At 38.0% G+C, this 22,663-nt stretch overlaps 1 protein-coding gene across 1 annotated transcript in view; it reads left to right on the top strand.

Annotated features, from left to right (window-relative positions):
• DLG2 (discs large MAGUK scaffold protein 2) overlaps nucleotides 1-22,663 on the top strand; it is a 1,122,948-nt gene that overhangs the window by 562,465 nt on the left and 537,820 nt on the right. Inside the window, exon 10 of the mRNA XM_042781713.1 lies at nucleotides 15,347-15,415. Within this exon, the coding sequence (XP_042637647.1) occupies nucleotides 15,347-15,415 (69 nt within the window). The remainder of the gene's footprint in view (nucleotides 1-15,346; nucleotides 15,416-22,663) is intronic.

Here is a 22,663-nt window from a genome sequence, read left to right as displayed (position 1 = left end):
ACCAATTCAGGTGCCTTTGATTTCTGAGTTATGCCAGAAGGCTAGCGGTTCAAACCCACCAGCCACTCCTTGGAAGGAAGGTTGGGCATTCCTACTTCTGTAGTGATACTGCCTCGGAAACCCAAGGAGGGGTCGCTATGAGTCGGGGCCAACTCGATGGCAAATGACAACAACAACACTATTACTGTGGAATCATTTTGTTGTCTGTTCAATTCTGTTAATGTCTGATTTATCTATTTTGGGGCTCTTTCATTGGGTGCTTAGATATTTATTATGGTATGTCCTCTTGTTCAATTGATCCTTTAATCATTACATAATATCCTTCCTTCTCTCTTATGGTCCTTTTTTCTTAAAGTCTATTTTATCAGAAATTAATCTTTCCACTCCTTCCCAGTTTTGGTTGCCATTTGCTTGGTATATCTTTTTCCAACCTTTGATTTTTAGTCTATTATTGTCTTTGGGTCTGAATCTCTTGGAGACAGCATATTGACAGGTCATGTTTTCTTATCCAGTCTGCAACTCTCTGTCTCTTGACTGGTGCATTTAATCCATTGATATTCAATGTAATTACTGACAAGTATGAATTTATCATTTTTCTGATTGATCCCTTAACAAAGTAGTGGTAGTAGTAGTTGTTAGGTGCCGTTGAGTCATCTCTAACTTGTAGCGACCCTGCACAGAGCAGAACAAAACTCTGTCTGGCCTTGTGCCAGCCTCATGATCCTTGCTATACCTGAGCCCATTATTTCAGCCACTGTGTCTATACATCTCATTGAGGGCCTTCCCCTTCTTCTTTGACCCTCCACTCTGCCAAGCATGATGTCCTTCTCAAGGGAATGGTTCCTTCTGACAACATGACCAAAGTAGGTGAGACAAAGTCTGGCCATTATTGCTTCCAAGGAGCATTCTGGCTGCACTTCTTCTAGGACAGATTTGTTAGTCCCTTTAGCAGACCATGGTACTCTTAACATTCTTCTCCAACACCACAACTCAAAAGCATCAACTCTTCTTCAGTCTTCCTTATTCATTGTGCAGCTCTCACATGCATAAAAAACAATTGAAAATACTATGGCTTGGGTTAGGTGCATCTTAGTTTCAAAATACCATGGCTTGGGTTAGGTGCACTTCTTTCAGCACTTGAAAGAGGTCTTTGCAGCAGATTTGCCCAATGCAATACATCCTCTGATGTCTTGACTGCTGTTTCCATTGGTGTTGATTGTAGAACCAAGTAATATGAAATCCTCGACAACTTCGGTCAACAAAGTAGTATTGAGGTATTTTTGTTCATTCTCCTTAATTCCGTCTTCCATTGACTCCATTCTACTCCTTTGCCCATTCAATGTGTTACCTATTTCTGAAATTTAGTATTAATCTTCTGGATTTCTAATTTTTTTACTTATTTTGTCAATTTGTTCTTGTATTGTTTTCCTCAATTGTTTGAGTTTTGTCTGTGTTTTCCTTAATTGTGTCAGTGTTTTCCTTGATCTCATCAAGTTATCCTTGATTTGTCTCTCAATCCCTTGAAGGTACCCAAATATAATTCTTTTGAATTCCTTATCAGGGAGTTCCAATGCTCCTTCATTCTCAGGGATGTTTTCTGGGTTTATATCCTGATCCTTTGTTTCTGCTACTTTATCTTGCTTCTTTCTGTGGACTATGATGGGTCTGTTGTCTCTGAGACATTGTGGTGGTGTTGTATTTATGTTTAATTTGTGGTTGTATGTTGGTGTGATGTGCCATAGATTTTTTTTTTTTCATTTTTTTCCCTTTATTTTGGTTTATCTGTGTGAGCAGGGTGTACTGTGTTCTTCTATTCACTAATTGTTAGCACTTAGGCACTCATTACCTGTCTCCTTGTGGGTGATAGAGAATGAGCGTGTGTGCACAGATCTCTGTTAGCTGTTCATTAGGAGCAGTTGAGGGTTAGTTGAGCTGGTATTGGCTGCCATCTGTCATTCGTCAGTTGGTACAAAAGCATGTGGTGGCCCTCACTCAGTTGGTAGGACTGCAGGAGGTGTAGGTATAGTTGGGTTGGGTTGGAATGGTTGCTGTCTTCCACTAAGTTAGGGGGGGAAAAAAGTCAAGGAAACACCACAAAATAAAAACAAGGGAACAAAAAACTCAACCCGGTAAACAAACAGGAGCAGTCACACACACATACACACACACATACAAAGCAATAAATGAGAAGAAAATTTTTCCAAATATTTAAAAAGGGTAAAAGAAAGATAAGGGGAAAGAAAGCCACAATATCTGGGGAAAGAGGAGTGTGAGAAAATAGCATGAGTAAATGAATAGTAAAGAAAAATGAGAAACCTTAAAGAAGAAACACAAGGCATGAGAAGAATCAAAAAAAAAAAAAAAAAAAAAGAAGAAGAAGAAGAAGAAAGAAAGAAAGGTAACTAGGAAAAGGGAAGACAAAAAAAAAAAAGAAGAAGAAGAAGAAAGAAGGAAAGAAACTGACAACCAGGGATGGTAAAGAGAAAAAAAGAGGCGGGGGGAGATTAACATAATAATTTAAGAACAATCAATCAGAAACAAAACTGTGGGTGGCAGAGCATGGGACCCGTGCTCTGTCAGGGCATAGTCAGGAATGGAATCCTGCTGGTAAAGAAGGTGGCTGGAAGAAGGGTATGGCCACCCCTCTTTTCACCAAGAGAGTATAAGGTATAAGTGGTGTTGTTGTTGTTGTTATGTGCTGTCGAGTCAGACCCGACTCATAGCGACCCCTCCTTGGGTTTCCGAGGCAGTATCACTACGGAAGTAGATTGCCCAACCTTCCTTCTGAGGAGTGTCTGGTGGGTTTAAACCGCCAGCCTTCTAGTTAGCAGTCAGGTGCTTTAGGCACTATGGTACCAGAGCTCCAAGAGTAATATCACACCTTTCCAGTTGTCAGCCTCCAGTGTGGCTGCCCATGCTGTCCTCAGCAACCAGAGCCCACTCCTATGTCCCCATTCAAGTAAGAACATCACTTGCATATATTCAAAACGGTTGCTATTGCCATTTGTGAATATTCAGAATGGCTGTGCTCTCAGGATAGCTGGCACTCTGCAGCTCCATTTTTCTCCTTACTCAGTGTTTTACTTCAGGTTCTTCTACTAGTTGGTATTTAATTCACTTATTTATCCTTGCCTTCAAACCTCAGCATTCCAAGATTGTCTTTTATATCCGTTTCAATTCGTTTCTCATTGCTTTATTGCAGAGGTTCTGTGTAACTTGTCTGCCTATTCTTCCATCTTGCTGGAACTCCGTCAAATCTATTCTTCAGATGATAACTGTTTTCAGTTGGGATATAATCAAGGTCATATTTTGACTCTTGTTGACTTAATTGTCTGCAGTTTTAACTTGAACTTGCCTATGAGCAGTTGATAGTCGGTTCCACAGTCAGATCCTGGTCCTCTTTTGGCTAGAAATGTTGAGCTTCTCCATCACCTCTTTCCACAAATGTAGTTGATCTGATTCCTGTGTATTCCATCTGGCAGGGTCCATGTATATAGCTGCCATTTATGTTGTTGAAAAAAGTATTTGCAATGAGTAAGTCATTGGTCTTGCAGAATTCCATCATGCGATCTCTGGCATCATTTCTAATACCAAGGATGTATTTTCCAGCTACCACAGTGAGTTTTCTTTGTTTCCAACTTTCACATTCCAATCACCAATGATTATCAATACATCTTATTTGCATGTTTGGTCAATTTCAGACTGCAGAATTTGGTAAACTCTCCAATTTCTTCATCTTTGGCTTTGGTGGTTGGTGTGTTAATTTGAATAATAGTCATTTTAACTGGTCTTTCTTGTAAGCATATGGCTAATATACTATCACTGATAGTATTTATCTCAGGATAGACCTTGAAACATTCTTTGTAAGATCAACTCCATGCCATTCCTCTTCAGTTTGTCATTCCTGGCATAGTAGATCATATGGTTGTCTGATTCAAAATGGTCAAAACCAGTCTATTTCAGCTCACTAATGCCTAGGATATCAGTCTTTATATGTGCCATTTCATTTTAAACAACTTCCAATTTTCCTAGATTCATACTTCATACATTCCATGTTCCAATTATTAATGGATGTTTGCAGCTGTTTCTTCCCATTTTGAGTCATGTCACATCAGCAAATGTAGGTCTCGAAAGCTTTACTCCATCCACATCATTAAGGTAGACTCTGAGGGAGCAGCTCTTCCTCCGTAGTGTTTTGAGTGCCTTCTGCCCTGAGGGGCTCATCTTCTAGCACTGTATCAGACAGTGTTTCAGGGCTATTCACACAGTTTTCCAGTAATATATCATACAGTGTATGCTATTCATAAGGTTTGTATTGCCCAATTCTTTGAATAGTGGATGACCTCCTCCTTCTTCCATATCTGTCTTAGTCTGGAAGCTCCACTGAAACCTGTCCAGCATGGGTAACCCTGCTGATATTTGAAATACCAGTGGCATAGCCTTCAGGCCTCACAGCAACATGCAAGCTACCACAGTACGACAAACTAACAGACAAGTGGTGGCCATATCAATTAGATGCCTAAAGTCCCAACAGGTGTACAAAAATATTCCTATTGAAAGTTCTCTCATCATTGTGCATGCTGTAGTGTTTGTGTATACTTTATGTAAAATTATTAACTAAAATACATTTTTCTTTTTGAAGTAACTGCATTCACTAAAGTATCTGACATTCGTTTTAAAGCTACCGTAAATTCATTTTATTTTTACTTGCCTTGTGAAGAATAACCCATATGGAAAGGGGCTTTTCTAATACATGTCCAAATATTATAATGTGTATTATTATATATACAAATATCTGGGATCCACCTGAGGATATAGCTCGTATGCTGAAAAAGTCAAGAAAAATCATGTACAGCCAGCCATTAAAAAACAAAACAAGTAAAGGCAGGAATATACCTGCTGTATTAAAACACTACATTTTCTTTCTTTCATTTCAACCTTTGAGACTAGTCATGTAATACTTGGGTTAATTAATCCACAGGGTAAAATACTGGGATTCCTGATTATTGCTTTAAGCAAAGAGTTCGTCTTTGAGATTAGAACAGCATTTGCTAGTGTGTCCTCAGAGTCCTCCAGCTACCTAATAGTGATGAGCAGGATTTTCAGAATGAACAATGCTCTGGCTGTGTTCATCATTAAATTTTTGTCACAGAGGAGAATATGAAGAAGTCACAGTGGCCCAGGCAAAGAAAACAACAGGCTAGGAATCTGGTCTGTGTTCTGGTCATGCCCTTACCAGGTTCTGACTATGCAACTTAACTTTTGTAAACCTCCTCTGTAAGGAAGCTTTAAGATCCCCCATGATATTAAGAGTATAGAGAATTAATCTTAGTGATAAACTCCTGTTAATTCACACAACCAGAATCACATATTATTTTGTTAGTCAACAGTTAGAATTTGAAATAGATAAATACATTATATATATATATATGCATGTGTTAATTATTTCATCTTAACTTTAAAAATATAACTATATGGTGGCATAATAAAACCAATGGGTTAGTGGTATTTTATTAAAGGAAAAAAAGTACAATGAAATTTCTTCCAACAAATTTCCTCCATTTTTTTTAGGCACCATATCATTGCTATTGATTGAAACTGTTCAAAATAAATAAAGCTATACTTCTACCATCTTTGTCAAAATTTATGAGAAATTTTGGGACCTGAATTTGATCAAATATTTTTCCTCTTCATATTTATAGACATCTGTTTGTCCCTTCAAGGAGCCCTGGTGGTATAGTACTTAAGTGCTTGCTGCTAACCCAAGTCAGCAGTTCTAACCCACCTGCCACTCCCCGGGAGAAAGAGGTGGCAGTCTACTTCTGTAAAGATTACCTCTTTGGAAACATTATGTACAGCCAGCCATCTACTCTGTCCCATAAGATCATTATGAATCAGAACCAACTTCACGGCAATGGGTTTGTTTATCCCAACATGCATGACGTCTGTATTGTCCACAGTTTCAATTTTCAACAAACCAAACTTAATCCAATGTTACACCTTGTCTTAACAGAAATTTTACTTTATCTGAGATCACTTAATAAATCATATTCTTCATCATCTGTTTATGCATGTGAAGATCAAGATTTTCTCTAGCTTTGGCAAAGTCTGGCCGCAGTTTTATGACATTTTTAACACCTAAATTGTCCACTAATGAGTTTAAAATGTTTGGCACACCACCTTTATTTGTGAAGGCATAAAATCTGAGAGCTATATTTTCCAAAGTTTTTCTTCAGTTTCTTGACTAAAGCTCTTAATACATTACTTATGTTTTCAGTTTGAATTTGTTTCAATTAGGGTAAAAATTAAAAAGAAAATAAGCAAAGAATCCTCTTTATTTTATAATTACTTTCTGAACTTACAGTTTCCTCTAATTTGACACTTTACCTAAGTGTCACACCTAATTTGACATCAATGTTTTTAACTACATTCTATTATCAAGTCTTTCCAAATCAGTAAGCTTGCTCTTGATGAAACAATTCTTTTTTCACACACACATATTTCATTTTTGGAACATATATTTGGATTACGTAATTATAAAAATACATTCAACATTGTGCAACACTAAAGAATAATGAAGAATCTGCAAAACACCACAGAACATGGATAGACTTGGAGGACATCATGCTGAGTGAGAAAGTCAATCACAGAAAGACAAATACTGTATTAGTTCATTATTGTAAAAAGTCAAGGAAAGATTTATATATGGAAGGAAACTTTCTTTGTTGATTACCAGGAGTGGGAAGGGAGGGGAGGAAACACTGTAATAATAAAAAATAATTAAAACAACAATAACAATACATTCAACAGGAATAAATAGATTTGAGAAAAATTACAACAGATTGTTGGTAAGCATACACATCACCTAAGAATAACTAAAATTGGTCAGCCTGTGTACTAAGAGGATAGAGAGAACTTTTTAATAATTATAGCTTTCCCCTCTAGAACATATTCTCCACATGTATAACGGGCACATCAAGCTCGTCTTTTACATCCAAATTCAGTTGTATAATCATATACACACATGTACTTCTTGGTTCTCTTAACAGTGCCATAATCTCTTAGTCAGTAACAGGATTCTCAGTTCATTCCCACACTACCACCACCACCAAAATTATAACACCAGTTTCTATCTACATCTGAAGGCTTATGTGTAAGTTGTAGAAGAGAGCAAAACTACTTCTATAATCTAAGACGAGCAAGCCCATTCTATCTAGGAGAATTTAGCTTCTGGAAAACAGCCATGAATGCCCATGCAGCCAAGTTGATAGAATCAATTTTAGAGATCAAGTGCACTCTCTGTTAATCTCTTCTTATTTATTTCTGTATGTTTTACCTCCAAAAGTCTTAAATTTATCCCCTTTCCTTAATTCATACTGTAATTATCAAAGTTAGGTCATTTATTGTATTTCTACAGATTTTACACCCACATAAACAATGGGCACACACACATATAACATGCCCAATGTGTCTTAGATTGGGTTCTCTCGAGAAGCAAAGCCAGTAAAGCTTATATATATATATATAGAGAGAGAGAGAGAGAGAAATTTATCTTAGGAAAGTGGCTCACACACTTGTAGAAGCTCACAAGTCCCAAGTTCTTGGATCAAACATCAAGATGGAGGCTTTTTCCAACTCACGCTCCTACAGGGACTGATGAGCTCAAGGTTGGCAGGCAGTATAATGGCTATTGACTCCAATGAATGATGAATCCAAGATCTCCAGGCCGAATGGTGGCTTGTTCACTTACGGACAGTTGTAGGCAGCACAACAGAATCCCGATCCACAGAAAAGTGTCCCATTTTCCCAGGATGTCCATTAATATACTGGAAGCAGGCCACACCCCTAGGGAAACTCTCTTTCAGTGGATTGGCTGTTCAAAACATATACATCTGATCCCATCATTGGAACAACCCATATTGCAGTTGCTTAAACCACACAGAATTGTGGTACAGCCAAGTTAACACACAGCTCCAACTATCACACTATATAAATAACATGCCTACATTTATAACATGCCCATGCATATAATGTGCAAACCATACTGGGAAACTAAGTGCAAAAGGGTTGTATGGTTTGCAAAAACCTGTACAACATGCATATTATTTGTATAAAATTATGGTACTAATTTTCTCCATCATCATGGTCTCTTATTAGTCTTTCTTCCTATAGATTTTCTCTTCTTCTCATTGCCCAGAAAGTTTCAGATTACCTTTCTGAGTCTTCTGTCTTGCCCACTTGGAGATCCTACTATTGTTAACAGGATAAAGTCCAGATCCTTTGGCAAGGTACTCATAGTACGCCATGATCCCCCAACCCCAACTCCCATCAACTTCTCTAACCTCTTCTCTGGTTACTCTGCTCTGGCCAAGCCAAACCACTCAAGGTTTCCAGAGAAAACACATATTTTCATCTATCTAAAACATTTGGCATGCTTCTAGCTTCTAAGAATGCTCCTTTCCTTCCTATACCATTTAAAATACCTATTCATCCTTCCATATGCAGCTTAGATGGTTTGCTATCATATATGCCTAAAGATTTATTTTTTGAATGTTATCTATATGAAACTGCATCAAACTGTTTGACTTCACAGTCATCTTTATCATCGGGTATTTACTGAGTAGTATGTTGTTAAGGAATTAAAGACTCATTCTAGGCACCAGACACAATCTCTGGTACATAGTAAGGGCCCAGTTGGCATCTGAACATATACCAGAACATATAAAAGTTATACAAGACAACTCATGTTAAGGGTCTGTGAAACAGCAGGAGGAAGACACAGCTTTATGGGTAGATGATAATGTTTTGGTAATGTTACACATGATGTATTGGATATCAAAGAAGATATACTATTCTTTTTTAAAATAATGGCAACTTGCAGAGAGCAGACGTAGAATGAAGGGAGAAAATGAAAATTGGGAGAAGGAATAAATGATAGATACAAGATATTTAAGACAAAGGTGAAGAGTCATATATGACAGAGATACAAGTTCTTCAGAAATGGGAGTGAAACAGAAACAGAATTTTGAATACACAATGAGAGTTATTTTAATGATTGATGGAGATTATAAGTCACATTAAATAAATTTATTGTTATCAGTTCATTAAAAATGGAGCAGAAAAAAGAAAATTGGTGCTCTCCATTGAAATAGCAAGGGAGTTCTTGTAGCATAGTGCCTAAGGCATGTGACTGCTAATGAGAAACCTGGCAGTTCAAACCCACCAGCCATTCCTTGGAAGGAAGGTTGGGCAATCTACTTCCATAGTGATACTGCCTCAGAAACCCAAGGAGGCGTCACTATGAATCAGATCCGATTCAATGGCAATGAATTATTTTATTTTTGTATTGAAATATCATACCTTATCCTGCCTCTGAGTTTTTCAAAGAAGGAAAAAATTAAAAAGCCATTTATCATCACCAGCTAGGTCCTTTGTGCTCCATGTGTAATTGGACAATTTCAGTTAAGATGCTCAATTTTTTTTTTTTTTTTTTTTTTTATTTAATACAGTATTAGGATTGCATCTTTCAATGCCACTTAAATGCCATTTCCATTGGTGACAGCTTGGGAGTCCTTCACTTGTAAAATTGGTCAGTTCTTGAAAATGAGACTCTGTTGTTCTCTGAACCAGGTTTATTCAGTGACAGCAGGACTATAAAGGCAATGAGGCTGATAACTCTCAGTCTTGTAAAGTCTCAGTGAGTTTCACCTCCACAGTTGCCTGATTTAGCATCTCAGCCATACCTTCCAGAATACGGAGTTGATGCCACAGGATTCCTACCTTGCAACAGGTACCTCTTTCTCAGCATCCATGTTGTTATATGATGCTGAGTCTCACTCAAGCTCAGCCAATTCACCCACCATTCCTTCTCACTAAAATCCTTATAAATGCCCAGGGACATTAAGGTGATATGAGTAGGAAGTTCCTCTATTAAGTTCCTCTATTAAGTGATCTTCATAAAATTATCTCAAAATCCACTGACATGAAAGTTGTACATACAAGGGGAAAATAATGGGTAATACTTTATGCAAATCAACTGTCACTGCTGTTCAGTGAGAATTCAACATTTCCTAGCAGACTATATCAGGTTTTCTACAAGGACTAATCAGAATTTTCAGTTCACCTTTCTGTAAGGCAACATGGTTTGCCTCAGAGGAACAGGCATTTTGGAGCCAGCAGACTTGGCTTCTGCTCTTACTACCTGCTAGCTATGAATCATTGAGCCCTAATTTTCCACAAAAACTGGCATAATATCTAGTTCTCGATGTTGTTGTAAAGTTTTTAAGACAAAGGGCCTTATATGTAGGTGAAACTTAGTTCATGTTTTTCATCATTTATTTATTAATTCATTTATTCAAAACTTATAGCATGCATCTGTGTGCCAGCCCTAAGCTAAAAATGTAGAGATCAATAAGCCCTACTTCTTGCTCTGAAAACACACACAATTTAGAGAAACAGGCATGCAGATAAATGGTGATGATTGCCAGTCCTTGGTGCGACTGTGATGATTGTCAGTCCTTGGTGTGAGGGGCACAGAGGAATGAATGGTCAGCTGTGCCAGGAGGGTAGGTAGGGAAGAAAGGCATATTATTAAATGCTTCAAAGAAGAGGAGATGCTTGACTGTGGATGAAGGAGGATGCTGGTGATTTGGCGGTAGCGTTTTTTCAGAACAAAGAACATTCCAAGAACTTTGTTCTGTTTTACTGGAAGGTTTACATTTTAGCTGTGCTTTCCTCCCTTGGTTCTTTTCATTGCAGCTCTCAGAATTCCATCTATCTGGCTGGCCTCTGCCTGAGGAGGTAAAAGAGGCCAGGCTGTAAAGACTATGCTGCTTCTCAGTTGGTTGATCAAAACATCTAACTTGAAACCTTTGTGGTGCTTGGGACTGTGAGGTATACGTGAAATAGAGGACACAATCCTTAGGTTTAAAAAGATCATTTTCTCAGCCCTAGTTCCATTGTCTGAACCTGTAATTTCTTAATCATGTTGGCAAGGTTAACATGCTGTCTATATGTGGTCTGTGATATGGAAAGGATAGAACAAACTTCTAGAGCCCAAGGGAAAATGTTTGGTGTTTTTAAAATACTAGTTATTATGGCTATCAGGTAAGCTAGCACCCACTGCAAATATTGGTCAGGTATTACTGCCTGTGAATAACAAAAATGCCCTTGTATCTACAGTTCTTGACTGTCAGATAACTCAGTGTATTTGTCTTAGTAGAGTAAAAGGGTTATTACATGTTGTAAAAGACTATTCCATATTTACACACTAGGAGAAGCTGGCTGACTGCATATGTAATGTTAAAGGATTCAAATTCTCTGTGTACTTGATAATTCCTTTTTCATTGAATTTAAGTGTGACTAAACTTTAAAAAACAACAAAACTTTAAAAAGGATATTTTTGAAATAGTTTAGGGTAGAATAATAAACCAATTAGTTACAAGGTAGTGGTAAATAAAACTCAGTTACTGAATATTTCTTTATTTTAATTATGTGGTCTGGGCTAATGGTGAGGAAGCTGTTAAGGATTCCAGTTACTCATTAATCTTGGTTACATGCATTTTGACGCAAATAACAAGCACACCTTTGGAGTTTGTTTGCTAACTGCTGCCTCTCCCCTGGTAGGTATTTTCATAAGCTCCACTATGATACTTTCTTTAATTTTTTTTTTTCACATGTTGCTGTAAAAATCATTAGCATAGTGAGTTTATAAAAATACCTTCCAGGGGAAGGAGCAGTTGGCAAACAAAGACAGATTAGTTGCATAAAAGTACTGTAGTTAGCATCACTGATCCTTACCCAAGAAGAATTGTTGTTATTTTCAAAACCAGTGGAAAATAAATGGCAAAGGAAATGATAAGACAGTTTGCACAAAAGAAATACGATTAGCAAATAAGTACGTAGAAAAAATTTTATCCTCATGAATAAAGAAGTGTTCATTATAAGTCTGCACCTATTAAATTTATCAAGTATTTTTAAAAACTGTAACATCAGTGTTCATAAGGCTGTGGTGAAACTAGTGTGTGTGTGTGTGTGTTGTTGTTGTTGTTATGTGCCATCAAGTGGAACTAGACTCATAGCAACTCCTCCTTGGGTTTCCAAGGCAGAATCACAATGGAAGTAGATTGCCTAACCTTCCTTTCAAGGAGTGGCTGGCTGGTGGGTTTGAACCACCAGCCTTCTGGTTAGCAGTCATGTGCCTTATATATATATATATATATATATAATGCACCAGCCATTCCTCGGAAGGAAGATTGGGCCATCTACTTCCACAGAGATACCACGTCAGAAACCCAAGCAGGGGGTTAGCTGTGAGTCGGATTTGACCCAAGAGCAGTGAGTTTGGTTTTTATACACATAGCTATGTATATGTACTAGTTTACATACATATACTAGTACATATACATATCTAGATATGTTTATATATGAGTATTTATATATATTTAAAAGGCACTCTGGTGGTGCAGGGGTTAAAACATTTGGCTACTAACCAAAAGGTTGGCAGTTTGAGCCCATCAATCACTCCATGGAAAAAAGATGAGGCAGTCTGCTTCCAGAAAGATGTACAGGCTTGGAAACACTGTGGGGCTTTTACCATGTGCTAAATACTTCATTGAATCCTTATAACAACCCTGTTGAAAAATCATATCTCTGTCTTGATTGTGTGACTGAGAAACTGGCACACAGAGAGGTTTAACTACCTTCTACAAGGTCACATAGATAAATGTGGTAGAGCCAGGAGTTAAACTCAGGCAGTCTGGTTTACATGGTCCAAGTTCCTAAACACTATGCTGCTTCTCAGTGGGTGGTCAAAACATATAAATTGAAACGTGTGGTTCTTGGCATTGTGAGATATACATGAAGCGGAGGACAGTCCTTAGCTTTAAGAAGATCATTTTCTCAGCCTTAGCTACATCTTCTAAACTCTTCCCTCAACCTCAGACAAATGGTATTACAGAGAGAGATCCCCTTAACAAAAACCTGTGAAGCCCACAGCTTGGCTTTCTGTGCCAATGTCAGTGTTTTCAGTTTGTACTGGGAAATCTCAGAGCTTTGTGAAGGCTCCTAACTCAGGTTTCTTTTTATACGTGTATTTTGATATATACATTCACATGTACCTGCCACATGCCTATGTAATTAATATTATGCCTAAAATTGGTTACACATTTTAATACATTATATCTGACATTTAACACCTGTATCCTACACAACTAGCACATAAAAAGCCACAATACATTAAATTTTGCTGTTGGATTGTTACTGTGACTGTCTCAGATAAAACCTTCTCCTGCCATTTCTTTGGCAGCATCATTGAAGAATGTTCTGAGATTGCACCAAAATCACAATTAACAAAAAAGAATCCAAAGCAATGAACTGATCATGGAAAAATTCTGCTGAAACAAACAAACAAAAAAAGAATATTCTGAGATTGCAAGATGAATTATTAGAAATCTGAAAAATTGTTACGATTTGGTAGGCAGTATACCATGATGGTTAAGGACAATGGTTGTATAATCAGCCTGGCTGAATACCATTTCAAGCACAGATATTCACCATATGAATTTGGGCAAGTTTCTAAACTCTGTATCTCAATCTCCTAATCTGTGAAATGGGATTAGTGACAATATGTACTTCATAAGGTTGTGAGAAATAAAAGATATGAAATAGTTAGAAAAATGACTGGCGCAATATAAGTACTTGATAAAATGATTTTATTATAGCTACTTATCTATAAACTCATTGTTTTTTGTTGAAACAAGAAAGGAGGCCACATCTTCTGACCTCCTCTAACCCCACAAGAGGAGGACAGAATCACCATCAATAGTCCAAGGCCTATTCCTGCAAGGCCAGACATGCTGCCTCCCTCCAGCCCTTTCACCAACTGTTCTTCTCAATGCACCACCACCTCTCTCCTGAGTTCGATAATTCACTGCAGTGGCCACACAGAACTCACAGATTATGGGGTTTATTAGGGAAGCACCAGGCTACAATTCAAGTTCGGGAGGAACGCTCAGTTGCTCTCCCAGCCCACAGTCTCTCTCCTAACAATCTCTCACAGTCTTTCTCCCAACAACTGTCCCTCGGTGTCTCACTCAGCAATGCGTGTCTCTTGTGTCTCTTTCCCAGAAGCACACATCTCTTTCCCAGCAACATGTGTCTCTTTCAGGAGCGTGTGTCTCTTTCAGCAGCACATCTTCCTCAACCAGCAGAGAGAGAGAGACTTCTTCTGCCTCTAGGAGGCCTCCTTTTGAGCCTGGCAGAGTGGCCAAACTAACCAATCATACCATCAGAATTCTAAGCACTTGAGAGGAAGAGGAACCTCCCAGAACATTGCTTTGTGTTGCACCCAACAGAAATACCGCAGGTGGATAACTTATACAATCAGGAGGTCCTCAGTTCCTCATGGCAAATTCCACCACAGAGTTTACAAAGACTTATGGGTAGAAAAGCCACACTAATTTACTACACCACAATAAGGTTGTGAGAAATAAAAGATATGAAATAGTTAGAAAAATGACTGGTGCAATATAAGTACTTGATAAATGATTATTATCTATAAACTCGTTGTTTTCTTGTTGCCATGCAACCAAAACAAACTATGGAAATATACTGAATTCTAATGTTGATACATAACTGTGACTTTAATCCCATTTTCAAGTTTTTATGTTCATCAAAAAACTAATTTATACTTATTGATTAATTTTATAATTAAATGTTGCAAATTTAAAGTTATAAATAAATTTATATTAATTAAATAGGAGCTCTGGTGATATTGTGCCTAAGGCATTTTGACTGCTAACCAGAAGGCTGGTGGTTCAAACCCACCAGGCACTCCTTGGGAGGAAGACTGGACAATCTACTTCCATAGAGATACCACCTCAGAAACCCAAGGAGAGGTAGCTATGAGTCGGAAGCAATTCAGTGGCACTGAGTTTGGTTTTCTGGTTTTTGATTTGAAATTTAGGCTTTGTACAAAATTTTATTAGGAAGAAATGTTCCACAGCTTAAAATTTTTAATGCATTGCATCATAATTAAATTTATGTTCTGATGCTTTGCAGGGTCTTATTCCAGGGAAGAAAATATTATCTTTTCCAAATATTTTTGTTTCTTCCCTTGTACCTGGCAGATACCTGCCATTTAAAGCTTACTTTGGAATAATACACACTGAAATCAAACTGTAAGGAAACATTAATCCTTTACCTGGTAGAGTGCTGTTTTGGTGGATGATTCTACTTACAACCAAAGAATAGTGATTTAATCTCTACTGTACTTCTTTCCAGACTGATTAGAATGTGCAAGAATATTATAAATAAATGTCCACATTTGTCTTTTCTTTCCTTACAGTCATTCTCAACACAGCACTGCAACGCGCCAGCCTTCAGTGACTCTCCAACGGGCCATCTCTTTGGAAGGGTAAGAAAAGAATACACAAGCATGTCCTCTTACAACTAATTGTGCAACCTCAGCACTTTGAGCATGAAGAAATCTTTCTTTGCTTCTTTCAATAAACATATATCTATGAAGCTCATTATGTACCGAGCACTGTCCTATGTACTGGATTTAAAAAGTCAAGTATGATCTCCTCTTTTCTCTTCAGAAGGTTTACTTTCCAGTGAGAGTGGCAGAAATACAAGCCATACTTACAATGCAGTATAAGAATTATACAGGAGATATGTAAAAACAATTAGTGGCATATCCAAGATGGGCATCTGGCTCAGATGTGGCAACAAGGGGGAGGAGAAAGCACATGAGGATGCTTTCACAGAGGATGAAACTCACAAGCTGAGACCTGAAACATCTATGAGTATTGTGTAGTAGGCATTGGAAGAAAAGCCACTCTAAACAGAGAAATAACATGTGTATAGCCATGAGCACATGAGCAAACATGGAGTGTCAGAAGGCCATGGAGTGATTCAGTACTGTGGCATAGGCTGTGTGAGTCAGTGAGGCAGGATATGAGAGTGGAGAAGTTGGCTGAGCAGACTTACAAGTAGAAGACTTTTGTATTTTCCAGTCATTTAATTGGAAGGGGTGGCTAATATGTCTCTCCTTTTGGCTTATACTTGCAACTGGTTAATTGAGATCATTTGATTAATTAATGTATAAAAATGAGATCATTTTTTTCAATGTCTTTTACCAACTGTACTTTCTTCAAGCTTATTTCCCAAGGGTGGGTAGGCTACCTTAATGATGTTTCAATTCAAATCTCTAACTTTATTATTTACTAGTCTTCTTTGTTTTAAAATGTGAGGCTCATGTTTGAATCAGATCTCCATTCATCCTTCCAACATAGTTGAGACTTACAGTTCCACCACAGAGACCTGATGTTGATAGTGGTGTGGTATGATTTCTCTCATACCACCCTCTAGATAACTGTTTCCCTTAGTATTCTCAGCCAGTGTTGGGGCAAAAAGCAAAAAGAAGGAAGTGGCATTTCCTCACGATTCTGTGGCTGTGCCCTTTCTGTTGGTTATCTCTGCTAATGTGGCCTGGATGGTAGCAAACCAAACATGTACCAGTGACACAAGTCTCAAGCCCAAGCAACTTCCTCTACCTGAGTCATCTCTTGAGAAACTCAGCTGTCTCTTCCAGAAAACCCCTAGCAGTTTTGCCTCACAGTCTTTTGATGCACTTACGGCTTGGTGCGAGCTGAAGCAACTTCTCACAAGCTCATAGCCCTCCATTCTCATCATCTGTCCCAAATAGCCCCAAATGTGAAGACTGCAGACATGAGTAACATCTATCTTATCTACCTGTCAGGTGGAACTTACCAGGGGACAGTCCTTGCCTTCTTGCTCATTGGCTGACCTCCTCATCTTTTCGCCCTATGGTTCTTTTCCAACTCAGTAGCAATGAGGCAGGTCAGCAAAGTCCACAGCTAAATGACACCACCATGTAAGGAGATGTTAGTCTTTCTTTTCTGGAACATCACAGCCTTTACAAGCACTTTTTTTTTTAATGTCCCTTTTTTGCCCTTGATGAATGAAACCCACCAAATGTCCCCAAACTCGTGGAGAGGTGAATGAAAGGACTGTGACCTGCAAATCTCCCCCCAAGACAATACCTCTTCTTCTCCTGTCATACTCTTCTGCCGTTGATGGTAAAGATCATCAGATTACATTTGTCTCTTTAGTTAAAAAAATGAAGAAGAAGAAGAAAAGTGGATGGTCTAACTATTAATTCAGCTCTGGAGAATTAAGAAGCTTTTTTCTCAGTAGTGTACTAACTCCATTGTAATATCTGCTCTATATATTAAAAGACAGAAAAAGTTGTCAGTCAATACCGTATAGCATCTTGTTGTATGAAACTTTGTAAGCTGTCAAGCATGGACCCTACCCAGACTCCCTTAGTTTAAATCCAGGTTCAGGCACTGGTTTATGCTTTTACTAGCTACAATTGCTCATCTGTAAAATGGGGATGCTAATGGTATCTACCTTAGAACAGTTTTTCAGGAATTAAAGTTGTGTGTGTGTGTATACGTGACTCAAAATGGGAAGAAATAGTTGCAAACATATGGATTAACTGCAAACCGTCAAACCCCCCAGGCACTCTGAAGAAGAAGAGTGTGCAAGCTACTTTTGTAAAGATTTATCAGCTCAGAAACCCAAAGGGGATTGCTATGAGTCTGAACTGACTCAATAGCAGTGAGTTTAGTAGGGTTTTATCAGGTGCTTACTGAGACCGTATATTCAAAATGTGCAACTTGTTAGGATAAATTCATGGACATTTTCTCAAAGGGAAGGAAAATACTCAAACATTTACTGTGTGTATTAGTTGGGAGGCTATTTCTATCTTCAATCTATCTATCTATCTTGTAGATAAAATCATATTTGATTTTATTTCTAAAATAGTTATGAGATAGGGTTTTTTTTTTTTGTTTTTGTTCTCTAAACACTGATTCTCAGAGAGGTTAAGTAATTTTCCCAACGACAGTTACATAGGAAGTAGCACAGCTTGGATTTGAAATCAAGTCTGACACTCCTCAACAACTCTAACCCTTATGATGTAGTATAAAAAGACATAATGTGATAGAAAAAGCACTGGTTACACCATTCATAAACCACATTCAGACCAAGTTAGACATAGTGAAGAGATTCCTAGCCTAAACAATAACAAAAAGATAAAGAAATGGAGCTGACTCTAGTCCTAGAAGTCACTGAATAGAATCAGTATTTTACTATTTTGAATGGTTCTGGAGGTCCACCTGTATGCTATATGGCACAGAGTGTTATTTGCAGAAATGATGATGGTGTAAAGATTGATCTTACCACTTGTCTGTACTTCACCTTCTTTGTTCCTTAAGAATACCTCCATTCTCACAGCCCAGGGTAGCAATTGTTCTACATTTTGGTTATTAACAAAAAGAAGACTTCCTCTGGCTATGCTAATTAATGACATTTCATTCTAAAGCTATTCTCTCTTCTTATTAACAAAACCTTATTAACATTTTGCTAATAAGCATTTTGCACTGAGTTTTCCACTTGAGTGAAATAAACTCAGTGATAAACTTAATCACCAATTCGAGTCTCTGATAAGATGAAGCCAAAAATATAGAGGCTTTTTCCTGACTTCAGTATTTTCATTTTTATGGTGTTCTGTTGTCCCAACTGTTACAAATCTGTGTGCTTTGTATCCAATATTTAAAGCAGTATAAAAGAATTCTGTTCCCTGAGATAGTAGAATAAAACTAACTGTAAAATCAAGAAACTGGTGTTGAATCCTGATCTCTGTCATCCTTTGCTATTGATCGTTTTATGTGTGTATGTGAGATTTGGTTTCCAGGGGAAATTGGTTTTCTGTTCAATAGTTCATGCATATTTAGTTTTGTGACATTCATTGCAACATACTCTTCCCACTTCTTCCGTGTGTTTAGTTTACCATCTCCCTTTGCCTGCCTTCTTAATTTTATCCCTGGGCAATTGCTGCCCTTTTCATCTTATATGGTTGATCTAAGGAATGCTTACCTCCCTGCTATTATTGTTCACCTTATGGCCTGACTGTTGTTTGGGTGAAAGTTGAGTTATGGGGATGAGCTGAGTTCTAGGCTTGAAGGACATTTCAGGGGTTCCACCAGTAGCTAACAGACCAGTAAACCTGGTCATTTTTATGATTTTGAGTTTTGTTCCACAAGTTTTCTGCCATTCAATATGAGTCCTCCTATTGTGATCCCTTTCAGAATGGTCATTTGCTGTTGATTTTAAGGCACTTCCCCTTTCTAAACATGGATGTCAGCCAATGAGGGTAACAACATAGATAGAGCTCACGAACTTTTTGCAGAAGTAGCAGAAATATATCAGGCCCTCAATAAGTACTAGTTAAATACACACTTACTCTAAGGGGTATTTTTTAAAAAAAAAGCTAAACAAAACTCTTTTTTTTTTTTTTTTTTGTAACCTACATGAATTTGAAGACCAAATTTGATCAATTTTGAATACTTGTTCTTAAATCCATATATATGTGTTTACATAAAACATTTGAAAGAGAAACAATTTTGCATTGCCAGAATATTTAGAAGGGAACACCTTAGAACTTTGTTACAAAGTCCAGAACAATAAAGTTCATATGATATATGTCCACCTGGCTGTAAGATAGTAAGATAATTTGGCATATAATCATTGTCATCGAACACATAGTGAGAAAGTTATTTTTCATTTTACATAAGCCAATGGGCCTTTGGCAGGGTTCCCATGAAGGTGTTACATCTCTGAGTGTAGGTAATCAACTGAATTGGGAATTCTATTGTTGTAAAACTCTCCCTCCTAATGCTTTTGTGAAAAGCAACCACCTGGGATATTTAAGAAATGAATGTAGTTTAAAAGTTCATGTGTTTCTATATTTTTCACCTTAGTTGCTATTTATTTGACATAAAATAGGTGGAAATATTTCAGATTTCCAGTTTATTTGGTCCATGGTGCAGCAAAACTGTCTAACTGAGGCTCTACCATAAAGTCACTGCTGTTTTTAACATTGATATCTGAATCATCCATAACTATGCCAAACATAATGAGGCAGAATAGCATCCCCATTAACAGTATGAGCTCTGAGTTTTAGGTTCAAGCTGACAAACAGCCCACACATTAATCTCCTCTTCCTCCTGAGACCCTGTTAAGAGGAAGCAAATAGAATTTACGTTTTAAAAAGTGAGGGGTGGGAGAAATAGTCCCATAATGGTAATGATAAAATAAATGTGAGGGGGCATCAAAGACCAAAAGTTTTCAGCACATTTCTGGAAGACATAAGGCATGTGGATTGATGAAATATAACAAAAAAAGTCCCAGCTTAGATCACCTATGGAAGCAGGGCCATGTGCTACATGACTCCAAGTGACACCTTTCATATTTTGTTCTATGTGGATGACATCCACCACCATGTAACAACACTGTGGATAGAGGCCTACTGCCCAGGAGGAAGCAGATATACCCAACAGAACTCATGAAACTCAGAGACTGAGGGGTAATAACAACAGATGACTGAAAACCAAATTTGAGTATAGGAGTAGAGATTTCCTCCATTCAGCATGTACACCCCAGTCTACAGAATAGCTGCCAGGCAAGTACTTAAAACCCCGGAACACACACACACACACACACACAAATCATATGTGTGGTAGTTAAGGTTGTGTGTCAACTTGGCTGGGCCTGATTTTGAGTGGCTACGCAGCTGAATGCCATTGCTCCCCATGATGAGAGTGGCTATCAACTCCTTGATGGAATCTACTGTGAGCAGCTGGGTAGCTGCCTTAGGGTTGTAGTCTGCTTTTAGTATATAAAAAGAAGCTTTGAAGAAGGCCTCTAAGTTCTTGGCACATTTGCCAAAATTTGGATCCCACATTTGGCCAAGTCATCAGTGAGTGGCCTGCTATGTTGTCTGCCCATCTTGGGACTGTTTCTGGGCTTGAACTAGTGGCCTGACATGTTGCTTAATAATCTTGAGACTGTGCCATTTTGCTTGTCAACCTTGGGTTTGTCAGCCTCAGCAGGCAGCAGCTGCCTGAGTTGAGAGAAGCCTTCAGCTTCAGTGGGCTGGAAGCAAGAGGCAGAGCTGAAGCCCAAGGTCAGGGGTCTTTCACCCAGCCTCTAGAGCTGGCTCTTTAAACGTGGACTTCTAGCCTCCCAAACTGTAAGAGAATAAAATTCTTTTTGTAAAGACCATCCACCTGTTGTAATTTCTGTTAGAGTGGCACTACAGAAGCAAAACACTAGGCATGTATACACACACACACACATACACACACAGATATATGTATGCATGTGTGTGTGTATCTTATATATATATATGTGTGTATATATATATATATATATATATATATATATATATATATCTATCTATCTTCTCTGAATAAACAGAATCCTCTTTCTATGGAACACAGATAAGCTGGTTTGAATGCTGACCCCCATAGCAAAGCCCATTGTCATTTGCTAGTTGCGGGGAGCAATTCCAGGTCTACTCACCTGACCTGAAAGTTTTCAGTTAAAAAGCCTTGCCCTTGTTCACAATCCCCTCTTGTGCACAATACCTCTGCCAGCCTTTCTACCATTTCATATTAAAATATGAATTGGTGACCATGAATCATCAAGTATTTTAACAAAACCTGCAGAGTAGTGGAGGCAAAATTAAAACACACGTACAGAGAACAACTGTTCTCAGGGAAACAGAGGTAATTCTGGAAACAAAATAGAATTTAAATAAGTAATATAATCATATTTTTATCAATATGGAAAAAAATGCTGGAATTAAAACTGAAATGGCTAAATGTGATTGGGAAATGAGGTAGGATTCTCAGGAGAGGCGATACAAATTGAATTTTGAGGAATATGCTTGGAGATAGAGGTAAAAGAAAAAATCATGTGCAAAAACCTAGAATTATTTTGCTACAGTACTAGGACTAAAAAGTATCTTCATCTATTCAGCTAGCTAGCTTCTACCTGTTGAGCCCAGGTTATGAAGGAGTTGTTCGGCATGAGGAATTTGCCAACACACGACAATGCAAGTGCAAGAAGGAGAGTTTATTTGCTAGCTTGAGTTAGGGTCCCTGCTCTCACCAATTCAGTGTCTTGAGCAAAAGACCTCGTGCCCTTTTACTATCACATTTTTATAGAAAAAAAAATATAGGGTGGAGTAGATAATTGGGTTTTAGGACAGGGGTTTGGGAAGTTGGGGGGCAGGTTGGAATCCCCCGGCTTCAAAGGTGAGTGAGAGATATTTTGGGGGGCCGGGTGGATCTCTTTGATATGTGCAAAATCCGTGGGGAGGTGAGAGCTGTCGAAGCCTTCAAAGGTGGGCGAGAGACTTTTTGGGGCCAGGGAGATCTCTGATAAAAAGTTCTGAGGCATGGGACATGTTAATCTCCATACTAAAGGCTTCTGGTTTAAGATCTACCTGGAGGCTATTAGGACTCAGGCCTCAGCTCCACATTTCCCCCTTTTTTGGTTATGTACATGAGGACTCATTCTCTTGTACAGGAGATAAGGACTGATATTGTTGCTTCAAGACTATAAGTTGTACAGTATTAACTCAATTTTTCACAAAGTTGACTAATCTGTTTAAAACACAAGGACTAACTGTTAGTAAAACTAGTTCCATAATGACTGGTTCTGTGAGAGTAGACAACAGAGATGTTGGTTAAGGAGAAGAATTAAATTAATTTTTATGCTCTCTTTG

Source organism: Orycteropus afer, unplaced genomic scaffold (assembly GCF_000298275.1).
Source record: "Orycteropus afer afer isolate SDZICR_OR568_19922 unplaced genomic scaffold, OryAfe1.0 scaffold00154, whole genome shotgun sequence".
NCBI classification, from domain to species: domain Eukaryota; kingdom Metazoa; phylum Chordata; class Mammalia; order Tubulidentata; family Orycteropodidae; genus Orycteropus; species Orycteropus afer.
The sequence above is the reverse complement of the archived record's forward strand: the minus strand, read 5'-3'. Positions and strand labels throughout refer to the sequence as shown.